The sequence below is a fragment of the Musca autumnalis genome, unplaced genomic scaffold, assembly GCF_047663935.1.
Source record: "Musca autumnalis isolate F117 unplaced genomic scaffold, ASM4766393v1 scaffold_3, whole genome shotgun sequence".
Taxonomy (NCBI): domain Eukaryota; kingdom Metazoa; phylum Arthropoda; class Insecta; order Diptera; family Muscidae; genus Musca; species Musca autumnalis.
This window is the reverse complement of record NW_027411866.1, coordinates 196,179,695-196,193,183: the sequence shown is the minus strand read 5'-3', so window position 1 is coordinate 196,193,183 and position 13,489 is coordinate 196,179,695. Positions and strand designations below refer to the sequence as shown.

At 39.1% G+C, this 13,489-nt stretch overlaps 1 protein-coding gene across 2 annotated transcripts in view; it reads left to right on the top strand.

Annotated features, from left to right (window-relative positions):
- The window catches only part of LOC141398666 (protein obstructor-E-like), a 505,056-nt gene that overhangs the window by 410,330 nt on the left and 81,237 nt on the right, over positions 1 to 13,489 (top strand). For both annotated transcript variants that reach the window (XM_073976192.1, XM_073976191.1), the window contains exon 4: positions 7,738 to 7,926. In XM_073976192.1, coding sequence (XP_073832293.1) covers positions 7,738 to 7,926 — 189 coding nt within the window. The remainder of the gene's footprint in view (positions 1 to 7,737; positions 7,927 to 13,489) is intronic.

Genomic DNA, 13,489 nt, shown 5'->3' with positions numbered 1-13,489 from the left:
TAGAGTTTTAAAGGTTCTGTTTTAATATTTCACTTTTTAAATATTTACTGTTTAAATTTGAAGGCTTTAGCTAGTTTTTGTGTTCACCTTCTTTTTAAAACTATTCCAAGAAACCAGTTAATCATGAAATCCAATTATGAGTATAATGGTCAGTTATTTTTTTCCGCAGAAAAAACAAACTAAATTCTAGGTAATGAAAAATATGTTTTTAAATCCTGAAAAAAAAAGAATTTCAAAGAAGAAAGACATAAGAAAAAAATAACTCAATTCGTTTAGAAAATTGCTGTGCTAATAGATTAATTTAGTTGATTGTGTTGTTGCTGCCATTCGAAGGTATTACATTCTTTATTCCATCATGTAGAAGAAATGAACCTATGTTCGTCAATTCAATGAAGCACTTTAGATTCCAGCATCCAACATAGGTGACCGACAATACATGTTATAGCTACAACAGAAATACCAACAACAACAACAACAATTTCACTGAAACCCTAATAAGACGACAACAATTCAATTCATCTATCCATCGTCGTCCATCCATTCTCCATCGTTGCCATTCTGCTGCTCATGAAACACTCAATCGTTGAATTGCTTTCAAAGATTTGACCAAAACACATTTTTTCTACACATATTTGTGCCACAGGTTTTTTTTCTGTCCATTGCTATTTGCCATGATTCGGATGGACAAAAATATGTTGTTCAACGAAAATTGGTTATGTTGGAAAATGCCAAGAGGTCACAGCACTGTGGATTAGAATTTGAAAGTGCAATTTTTTCTTCAGTTTTCAAGTTTACGTTTTAAAGGATGGAATCAATTTGTGTGGACAAAATAAATTTTGCACGCAAATCTAGGGATTTATAAAGGTGGTTGGTGCTTAATCTGAAACCAAACAACTATTACTCCTAGCATGTTTGGTATTGAAAATGGGTTATATCGGTTCACGGTTAGATATAGCCCCCGTAGAGCTGTACCTCCCGATTTTTCGTATTTTGAAGGTTTTAGCCTAATTATCACACCGAGATTTGGTAGTACATTCCGAATTTTCGTATTTTGAAGGTTGTGTCCTCAATATTCCAAAGAAACGGCTAAAATTTGGTACTTAGTCTTCGTTGAGGGTATAACCCTTTACACCTAAAATTTGTAGATATATGTGTCTTCATATAGCCCTTATAGAATGGTACCTTTCGATTTTCGATATTTTGAAGGTTGCGGCCTCATTATCCCACCGAAATGCCTGAAATTTGGTACTTAGTCCTTGTTCGGAGGTATACTACCTGCTTGTCTGGGTGCACGTCTTCATATAGCCGCCACGGTACCTCCCGATTCCTCATAAAGTGAAATTTCTGGATTGTGGATATTATGAGTCGGGGAGGGATAATTGTAGCGGCGATTCAAGAAACGAAGTTGAATAACACGTAGACTCTTCGAAGTTGTGATGGATGCAACGTACTGCGCAATTGCAATTCAATTACATCAGTATGCCAAGGTCTGGCTGATCTTCCTTAGGGACGACACCAATAGGGTTTAAGTTACTTCGTGCTGCACCAACATAATTCCCTGTGAGCAGTACCAACCGCAGCTACTGTTGCTGATAACGCGATATTTCTGCTATGGTATTATCGGGAGAACAATGTGATTGTGGTTTTTATGAGTCGGCACAGGATAATGGTCACGACGACTCAAGATTCAAGAAAGCTAAACAACACCTACCGTCTTCGTAGATGTGATGGATACAACGCACAGCTTTTGGATCGTATGAGAAATAAAGGTGGTGGCTTGTCATTCTATTGTCTGCCAGTACAGACCTACCTCATGGAGCTTGACTCTTGTGGCCCACATTTGGAGAATGGCCGACTAATCAGCATTCATACCAGGAGATGTTAGGCATGGTGTAGATAGCTCCACAATTTGCATTTGAGAATGCAGTAGCTCGCCTGACATTTCTTCGTCATTTTCTTTGAGCCTGACTATACCCCAATAGGCCACCCGACTTCATTACCTCGGAACGCAGTACTTTGTCAACCTTGGGAAAGCCAATGGGCAACGACTCAGAGAACTTACGAAACAAACCTTTAGAGAAATGTCCAATCCTTCAGCAGTTTGGATGGCAGAGAGGTATTTTCAATGCTGCAGCCCCAAACGATATTCCTGTCGGGCAAATACCTAAAAGCTGGGCTGAGCTGAGACGACGGGATTAGCAAATAACCGTGATAAGTTTAGCGGTTCGAACGCTAGCAATCCCACAGTCTGAGATATGACATAAGAAGTCAAAAGGTTAGCCGCTGAAAATGTGGTAAGGACATCTGAAGTTCTGCAACACTAGAAATTGTGGTAATAAATTACGGTTAATGCATTGTTGAACGCTGTAAACAGGATAATTGGTCCTTGTGACAGGATCGAAAGCTTTTTTATCCGACAATTTGCGTCGCTTTTATGTGTTTAATGTTCTCCGAGGTGCAAAATCATCCAAGGCGCTTAGACTCGGCGCAATATTATTGTGATGTTAAAGCAGCTGGTTGAACCAGGAGTCGAGTATCTAAACAAAGTGCTCACCTTATTGTTAGCCACCCTAATATTTATCGAGGCCTGGCAGGGTGGTCCAGCTACTGAAACTAGCCAAGGATGCCAAAATTCTTGAAGCGTTACTTCTTTCCAGCTTAGGGGTGTGCTATTCAATTACGGATAATCCACACGGGTCCCGGAATGACCCACCATGAGAAACTTCTCTACAAGTGGTGTCGTAGGACACGCCGTTCTGGCTTGGTGATAAAAACTAGGCTCATATCATTGAGCCAATATGTATCGGCGTGCACTCATTGATATGATAGAAGTCTCCCTTGTCCCTTCGGGCATGTTGAGGGAACATATGAATGTATATGAGGAACGTGAGCTGCCACGACAAACCAGAGTAGGTTTGGCTAAACTACGCTCAGGATATTGCAGTCGCCTAAATTCTTATTGGGCGGAAATCGATCGCGCCGTGCAAGACATCTACCCAGTATGCGGCATGGGCCGCACGACAAAAAGCACCTATTCAACTGCCCCGCCAAATCTACTCATCTAACTCCAGTGGATCTGTGGCTGCATCCCATCAAAGCAGCCATTTTCCTGGAACTGGAGATAGACCCAGAGCCAGATTGAACAGAAGAACCAATATACAAACATAATTAATAAACACTGTTACAACAACAACATATATGTATGAATGTATGTACCGAAAGCAGCATAGTACTACAACAGCACTGCGTGCAATATAGCCGAGGTCTCAACCAGAATAGGCCGTGTCACATGGCAGTAATGGTATCATTGGTTCTGACTAAACTAAATTGATACTGTCTGTCATGCTAAGCTGTTCGAGGATGTCGAAATTACTACACTCCGATCTGGTTTTAAACGTTGGGTTATATGTGGAATTGAGGAACAATAAGTCTAAACGTCGTATAGATAAGGAACAATAAGGGGCGATATCATCGGAACTGTTAATTGTTACTTGCGATTATTACGTTAGCGTATGATTCTACGTTCGTGACCTCAGTTTCCACTTTATTGAGGTCTTCAATGCAAACAATATGAAAATACCAGCCAACAAGTAAAAAAGTATCAGTCGGCTTTGCCGACAGAGATATACCCTCAGCCTGTGTATATTGAAACAATTTTTTTTTTTCAATGTATTTAGGGGGTTTTAAAAATTTTGGATATTTGAACCGACAACAATGTTGATTAGGATTAAAGTTCAAAAGTTTTGCGGAGGAGATACTAAAAGGAATGGATCGACATTGACCGTTATGGAAGTGGATCTCCAGCCACAACATATGGTGCCTTAGAATGTTTTTACACTCTTCAGGCTGTTTGCTCAAGAAGTATGGACTTGCCCCAAAAAAAACTTTTACCATCGTAATTGAGGCAACGAATGCAAGTTGTCTCAACAAAAATCAAAGTGATTCCATAGCAGGTCTTAAAGTGAACTTATCCGAAATTTTGTCTGGGAGGTACGGGATGGAGTGGACAAATATAGTCCATATTTGAACCTGATCTATATCTGGTAGATGTATTAGGATGTGTAAAGTATAGACCAATTTGACAACTACCTTCAACAGTTACCGTACGAACAATTTTTCCGAACATTTTTGAACTGTTGTGGGGGAGGTACCTGAAAGAGTGGACCGATATGGCTTATCTTCAAACTTAAACTATGTTTGGACAAAATATTACTAAGGCCAAATTTTGGACCGAATCGGCAGTTCCGTTCGAGAATTATCTTGCGCTTCAACCACCTCACACTGTGTCATAGGGTTTTTTTTGCAACTTTCAGGCTATTCTCTCGGGAAGTATGGTTTTGCCCCTGCTGAAACTTGTACCGTCGTATGGAGGGCAGTGAATACAAGCTGTTAATACAAAAATCAAAGCGATTCCAGAGCTGGCCCTAAACTGAACTTTTCCGAAATTTTGTGTGGGAGGTACCCCAAGGAGTGGACCGATTGAGTCCATATAGAAACCTTATCTAAGTCTGGTACACGCTCCACGATGGGCAAAGTATGGACCAAATCGGTTACTCCCTTCAAGAGTTATCGTGCGCACAAATTTTCCGAACATTTTCGAACTTTTGTGGGGGAGGTACCGGAAGGAGTGGACCGATATAGCCCATCTTCGAACTTAAACTAAGTTTGGGTAAAATATTACGAAAGCCAAAATTTGAACCGAATCGGTTTATCCGTTCGAGAGTTATCGTGCGCTCCAGCCAGCCAGACAGACAGACAGACGGACGGACATTGCTCAATCGACTCCAAATTGTCTGAAACACATTTCGTCCAAACATACTTGGGGTCTAAAACCATTATTTCGATGAGGCACATTTTGCCCGTATGAAAGTGTATATACCCTTCATAGCCTAAAGGCTGAGGGTATAAAAATTCGCCACTTGGCATGTGGATATGAAGTTCCCACTGAATGCTTCATAATTACCCCGAAGTTCTGGAGGTCGCATTCAATATCTTCTATAAATCGTACGCGAATGCCACACACAACGTCGGTGCGTGATAGGTTATGCATCGTCAAAGGCCTCGTGAATTGTTAAAAATATTATTAGAGGCTTCCAAAGGCCTCGTGAATTGTGGCCTCCAAAGGACTCTTGGATTTTTAAAATTATTTGTAGAAGCCACCAAAGGCGTCGTGGATTTTTAAAAACATTTTAGAGGCCTCGTATGGCTGATGCGCTTTGACTGGCTGATGCACACTATAACTTCCGAGCCGATCAGCTTATTATGTCCAAACTTGGAACCTGGCAATATTTGTCCTTTAAAGACCTCGTGGATTTTTTAAAATATTTTTAGAGGCCTCCAAAAGGCCTCGTGGATTTTTAAAAATATTTTTAGAGGCTTGCAAAGGCCTCGTGGATTTTTTAAAATATTTTTAGAGGCCTCCAAAAGGCCTCGTGGATTTTTAAAAAAATTTTTAGAGGCTTGCAAAGGCCTCGTGGATTTTTAAAAATATTTTTAGAGGTTTGCAACGGCCTCGTGGATTTTTAAAAATATTATTATCGTGGATTTTTAAAAATATTTTTACAGGCCTCCAAAGGCCTCGTGGATTTTTAAAAATATTTTTAGAGGCCTCCAAAGGCGTAGTGTATTTTTAGAAATATTTTTAGAGGCCTCCAAAGGCCTCGTAAATTTTTAAAAATATTTTTAAAGGCCTCCAAAGGCCTCGTGGATTTTTAAAAATATTTTAGAGGCCTCCAAAGGCCTAGTGGATTATTAAAAATATTTTTAGAGGCCTCCAAATGCCTCGTGGATTTTTAAAAATATTTTTAGAGGCCTCCAAAGGCCTCGTGGATTTTTAAAAATACTTTTAGAGGCCTCCAAAGGCCTCGTGGATTTTTAAAAATATTTTCAGAGGCCTCCAAAGGCCTCGTGGATTTTTAAAAATATTTTTAGAGGCACCTTGGATTTATAAAAATTTTTTTTGAGGCCTCTTGGATTTTCAAAAAAAATTTTAGAGGCCTCCAAAGGCCTCGTGGATTTTTAAAAATATTTTTAGAGGCCTCCAAAGGCCTCGTGGATTTTTAAAAATATTTTTAGAGGCCTCCAAAGACTCGTGGATTTTTAAAAATATTTTTAGAGGCCTCCAAAGACTCGTGGATTTTTAAAAATATTTTTAGAGGCCTCCAAAGACTCGTGGATTTTTAAAAATATTTTTAGAGGCCTCCAAAGACTCGTGGATTTTTAAAAATATTTTTAGAGGCCTCCAAAGACTCGTGGATTTTTAAAAATATTTTTAGAGGCTTCTAAAGTCCTCGTGGATTTTTAAAAATATTTTTTGAGGCCTCCAAAGGCCTCGTGGATTTTTAAAAATATTTTTAGAAACCTCCAAAGACCTCGTCGTGTTTTAAACAATATTTTTAGAGGCCTCCAAAGGCCTCGTGGATTTTTAAAAATATTTTTAGAGACCTCCAAAGACCTCGTCGTGTTTTAAACAATATTTTTAGAGGCCTCCAAAGGCCTCGTGGATTTTTAAAAATACTTTTAGAGATCTCCAAAGGCCTCGTGTATTAGGGGTCTCCAAAGGACTCTTAGATTTCTAAAAAAATTTTAGAGGCCACAAAAGGCTGATGCGCACAATAACTCCCGAGCGGATCAGCTTATTATGTCCAAACATGGAACCTCGCAATATTTGATCCAAACTTAGATCACGTTCAACGTACTACTTCTACCAGACAGATCAGCTTCCTTTTTTTTGGTGATCAAGTTCATACTACTTGTTGTCATGCCCTTAAAGTTTTAAAACCTGGCAGTCACCAACGAAACGGCAATTCATATTTTTGGGTCAATCCGTTATGGAGAAGTTCGAATGTAACTTCCGTGCTGGAAAAAACGTTAATTATAAATATTCATATAAAATTATATGTACATATATGAGATTTGCGCTGTTCCTATTGCATTACATTTTGTCTGTCTCAATTATCAAAGGAAATCGAGGACATCTTAATTCTTTTTAACCACTGTTAATTGGCAACTGCTACGTCTGATGATGCTGGACAACCAAAAAATACCAACTCCAGTGGTTAAAACAGGTTCACCAACGGTAGTAGTAGCAGGAGTAACAACAGCAGCAGCATGCAGTAGCAGCAACAGCTTCAGCAAACCTATTAAAGTGACAATTTATGGATGGCATACATTTGGTCAACAATAACAACTCCAACATATAACTGAACCAGAAAAACATTCAATTGAATGCACTTAGCAGCATGTTCGTTCTTCAATTCATTCATTCATTCGTTCGGCAACATTTTGTGAATGTTGTTATTTTCGTTGTATCTTTTTTCATTCTGTTCATACACAGTACCTCTGATCGGGCAATTTGGAATTATGTTCTACTGAAAATCTATTTACCTAAATGTTCTTACGGAACTGATACATTACAATTACGGTGACTACTACTCGTCGTACTATACCACCGCAAGTGTGTCCAACAATCAATGCTTTTTTGGATGGGTCACTTCAATTGCAATTCTTCTGAAGTCAGTTTTTAATCTCAGTTAGGTGGTCGGTCAGGTGAGAATCGGTTGGCCATCGTATGCGCCGTTGGACATTGTGAATGTCACATGGCCACCATTGTGGTGGCACTGAGCATTGGTTTGGTTGGTGGTTGTATTATAATTCTACATGCATTTGATGTGTTATTTTGATGTTCTTTTCTTGTTTTATCGTTTCGTTCTTTTTTCTTCTTCTTCTCATCCACAGATGGTCCAATTTCAACGGAACACTGCGACTGGTTGTATGGTATATTTGGTCATGAAACATCATGCACACGTTATTGGACTTGTTGGAATGGCACTGCCACTGAGCAACTTTGTATTGGCGGTCTGCTCTACAATGAGAATGCCCACAGCTGTGATTGGCCTGAAAATGTCGATGGTTGCCAGAAACATCGTAAGTATAAATCCTCGGTGACTAGTGTTTGGAGAATAAAGTATGGCCTTACAATGTCATTCCGAACGACATTGTGGGAATTTTAAATTTGGTAGATGATCGCGTACTCACACTCTAATCGATTAAGCAATTCCCGTGATATTTAATTTGATTTAGTTTGCATAGAATGGAATTGGACATGTATTTGGCATTGGATTATTGCAATGAGTGTAACTGTAGAATTTGTTTATAGATTTAAGATATATATCGTCACCTGAAATGTCCAAAGACGTAACTCAGAAGAAGCAAAAACATAAAATAAAAAATTTTATATCAATCTTTTGAATACGAGAATCTTGGCAACATTTACCCCGTTTTCCTAAATGTTATTTCTTGAACAGGATCGTTATTTAAATATAGAAGCTTAACATTTTGCAAGGGCACGTATTTTAGCTTTATGTATCAGATTCAATAAAAAAGCGAATTTTGATTTTGTAGAGTTATGTCTTTGGGCATTTCAGGCGGCGATAGTAGAACGCGCATATAGTCCTTGGGAGGGTGAAAATGCAGCATTAACGAGCAAAAGGCCAGACATTGCGAGACACTTTTTTTCAAAGCTGCCGTCGCACAGTGGTTCAGAAATCGACTTTCCTGGCCAAAACCCCCATTATTTGTTGTCACCGATTTTTAATTTTTATATGGTTTTCGATAGTAAACATATTGAAACTAGGGAAAACAAAAAATTATACAAAATATTGGAAGGTGTGAGCGTGGAGTGCTCCTAAAGACGAAAAATGTTTTCTCATTTAAGAAAATACGCACTTTTTGCAAATTTCTGGAGAGAGAGATACAGCTATTTCTCAGAAACTATAACAGATATTGTGATCACTGTTGTTTTTATTTTTCCTCAGGTACTAAATTTTATTGAAATTCCAAGTTTATAATGTTTGTTTTTTTCATACCGTTTCTCATAGGAGTGTTTTTTTATTTTGGGAAAAAACTAATTTTTTTTGAAAAAAAAAATTATTTAAAAACAGTTTTTATAAAGAAAAATACCATTTGTTTTTAATTTTTGTATCAGCAACGGTAAAACTGGGATTTACAAAGCATGCGGATCTGAGCAGTTGCCTTAAACTGGACTCAAGCTTAAAAGGGTTAGAATTAGGTGGAGGAAGTACTGAAGGAGTGGGCTGATTAATCCATCTTGGAATTTCATTAAACTTTGGGAGTCACTCATTTTGGAAGTAATCGTATCTGTCAGCCATTTTATTTGGTCAACGTAGGGTTATTAGAGCTTTCGGGTAATTATGTCACGAAGTATTTCTCTCCTACGAATAACATTGTCATTTTATTTCTAACCACAAGGACCACCATTTTTAAAACTTGAAAACGATCGAACCGCATTGCCTTTTGTGATTTGTTTACAGGGAAATATTCGAGCCCCACATATGTTCGGACGAAATCCGTTTCAGACAAGCAGATTTATCGCTGTCCGTCCGTCTGTCGAGCTGACTGGAGCAAATATTTCTTCCAGCGATAGGTTAGGTTAGAATATGAGCTACTAGAACACTCCTGCGAGTATCTTCCACATAAAAATTTCAAGAAATTTCCCACAAGTGCAGATCATTTTGACATTTTTGGATCAGGTTGTCCCTATTACAACTGTACATCTTTTTTTGTGGGCTAGGGATACGTAAAACCGATTTCGGTTAATCGATTATTAGCCATAAAATCCCTAAAAATCATAGTCGACTATTCACTGTGCGAAAACCGTATAACCGATTATTCTTAATCGACTTTCGAAAGTCGGAGTCAACTATTATTCGTAGTCGACTATTAATCGTGGACGACTATTAGTCGTAGTTGACTATTGGGTGTGCTAAAACTGCGTAATGGACGGTACTTTATTGTACATATGTACATCACAGATTGCATCAACGAAAATGGTCGATTATATTCGATTATGATCGGTTTTCCGCGGTTAAGGAATAATCGAAACTCGACCGAAAACCGATTATTGCATTTCACTGTGTACCCCTATTGGCAAGTCCATACTTCCTGAGAAAATCGCCTGAAAGGTGCAAAAAAACGACTATGACACCGTGTGTAGTGGCTGGAGCGCAGGATATCTCTCGAACGGATCTGCCGATTCGGTCCAAAATTTGATCTTCGTAATATTTTGTCTAAACTTAGTTTATGTTCGATGATAAGCCATATCGGTCCACTCCTTCAAGTACCTCCCCCACAAAACTTTGAAAATGTTCGGAAAAATTGTGCGCACGACAATTCTAGAAGGGAGTAACCGATTTGGTCCATACTTTTCACATCGGGAAATTTCTACCCGACACATATAAGAGTCCAATATGGACTATATAGGTCCACTTCCTATACAAAATTTGTGAAGAGTGCAGTTAAAGGCCTGCTCTCAAATCGGTTTGCTTCTTTTTGTAACAACTTGTATTCGCTACCTCTATTACAACAGTACATATTTTTCAGGGGAAAGTCCATACTTCCTGAGAAAATAGTCCGAAAGTTTTAAAATACCCCCATAACCCTCGAACGGATCAGCCGAATCGGTGATTCGGCTTCAGCCCAAAATTTGGACTTCGAATCCCTTTGGGGTTTGTTGTAACAACTTGTATTCGCTTTTCACATTACGACGGTACTTGTTTTTTCAGGGGCACGACCTTACTTATTGAGATAATAGCCCAAAAGCTTCAAAAAACCTGCCGGTACAAACTAAACTGGGTAGTACTTAAGATAACCCTGGTAGGGAGAAACCGATTTGGTCCAAATGTTGTACATCGTATTATATAGACGTCAGAAGTATTGTGTGTTACTTCTTTTCTTTATGTCAGAGGCTTTTTTACTTGTTTTCTGTTTTATTTTACTTCCTGGACTCGCACGATGCTGCTAACTAGCTGGTACATACACCTTATCCGGGATTGAACAGCTCGGCTGGTAATCCATCGGCTCCTGCTGCCTTATTACTCATCTGGTTTTTTGCTGTCTGTACCTCATCTTTCCCGGGCGGTATTCATTGGACATGTGGTGTCTTCGTCGTCTTCGCTAGTATTGGAACAACAAATGTTTGTCTTTCCGTATCCTGAGCATACTATCAGTATCTGTTACCAAATAACCTTGCTGGGCTCTACAGGAGAATGTGCCTGTACCAAAACCATCAGTTTGATGTTTCACCCTTTGTTTGAATTTTCGGACTTCATCTCGATTTTTTTACACTGCCGCTTTTCCTGTGGAAAAGACGTTTCTCCTCTCTCTTTTTTTCCGGATACCTCTCTTGTGCGCTACACTTTGCTACTGATTGTAAAGTATGCCTATATAGCTCATTTTTTCTCTTCGGTAGCAGCACGACACTCCTGGGTTCCTTGGTGGAGGTCTGTGGTATCCAAGTATGGATTTTATGGGCTGTTTGCATGGAGTGTACAATATTTTCCCATTGTGCTGATATGATATCAGGACGAGGAGTGTTTTCATTAAGCAATTGAGCTAGTTGGGTGGAATATGCTGGGGCTATCTGTTGCATTTGCAGCTTATCGATGTTCAACTTCCGTGTTGTGTCTGTTCGTGCTGTATTTGCAATGTTTAGACGGGTACGTACCAGAAATCTTTAATAAGCCACAAGCAAAAGCGAGCCACGTAGGTACAAACCATTTTTTTTGGTTCTCGAGCATTTTAATAGCAAGTGTATGTATTTGCCACTCGAGTATATTTACCACACAACAAAAAGCAATTGATGATTTTACGGCCGTCGCTTTAAGATTAGAGGGTGAAATGAGTGTAAATCAGCCAAGATCATCCATATACGTTAACGTGACTACATGATACGTGTACTCACAATGAGAATAACAATCAGTCGTCGTAGATCAGCCGACAAGTAAACATGTGCATGGATGTACGCATAATTTTAGTGGGGAAACTGAACAAAAGCGCACACACCGGCCACATGTTTACTGGTTGCAGTTATAACAACCACGGAATGCTGATACAAACTTTCTTGTGATTCTCTCACTACTTTACTCTCTTTTTTATTTTGAGCATCAATGGTGTAAATCAGAGTGAGGCAGAGAACATTTTTGGGTCTCTCTTGTGCTCTCAATGAGCGTAAATTTGTTGTTGTTCACAACGTGTTAGCATCTATACAGTCTGTGAGCGATAACAAATTTACGCTCACTTAGAGCACATGGGCTCTCTTGTGAGTCACAATGCCTCCTCCTGGTGTAAATCGAATTTTGACTTGTGTGCAAAAGTCACAAGAGTTCTCTTCATCATAGATGAGTGGCACAAGAAACTCACGAAGAATGTGGGCGAAGAGTATAAGGATTGCGTTTTGTGTGCCTTTGTATGTTGTGTGTTTCTGCACGTGTTTTTTTTTGTTTGTTTGTAATATTGTGTTTGCTTTTGTTTATGCCTTGCATTGGGGGTTGTTACTTGTTGCTTGGGTATACTCATTATCATACAAGTGCTTGAGCCACTTGTGCCTGCCTCTCTATCTCTCATAAGACAATCGATTGAGTGACAATTATTACTTGTTGTCCAATGAGTAAGAAGGTAAGACATAAAATGTTGCCGAGTGCGCAAAACGACATGTGCTAAGCATACCCGAGTGCCTATGAGTATGTATTTTAAGAGAACTTGTTTTTTGGATGGCAATCAGTGCGTAGGCTTGTTTTTTAAGTGGTTCATGTGGCTCATGAGTGCCATATTGTATTTCTCTGGTACGTAACCTTAGCTGCAACAAGGTAGTGGCCCGAGTCTATGTTTGCTCCTAGGAACAATCGTACATCCAACACGCTCGAAGAATATCTGCCATCTATCACAAAGTGATCAATTAGATTTCTTGTTGTTTGATCTGGAGCCAGCTGGCCTTAAGAATGCCGAGATGCTTAATTATGGCACTGCTACCTACCATGTTTTTTGCTGCTGCGAAGTCTCTCAGTCGCATACCATTGTCAGATGTTTTACGGTGGAGACTGAATTTCCCGACTGTTGGGCCAATTTCCAATTTTGGCATTCAAATCGTCATGGCCAGAGCAATGGTCACGTGATTCTTCTAAGCGCTCGTAAAATATATCTTTGGTCTGTTCGTCCTTGTCTTAGAAAGTGATTTTATGTACATATCGCTCATGTACTGAAAGAAAAATCAAAAATCAAGTTTCGAGAAAAACGCGTTTTAAGTTGGAGATTGAAATTTGACTTCCAAACTTAAAAAGATGTTGAATTATGCCAAACTCTTAGTAATTGAGCTGTAACTCGTTGAGTTTTAGAGTTATCAACATGAAAATTTGACACAAGATAAAGTAGAAGTCGTAGAAAAAATAGAAATTGCTAACACGGAAAACGTATTCTTTGAGTTATGTCACTCTTTGAGTAAATGAGCGATATGTTCCCAAAAGGAACTATGGGTCTATCTCGTTTCCTCATGCATACAAGGATGCGATATGTTACATACAAATGCACAAACACATAATACGCCTTACCACAGTGTGGTGTTGGGTATAAATAGGAAGTCAAACGAACTACCCATTGACAAACAACTGATGGAATGAAAGTGGAGTTGGGTCGA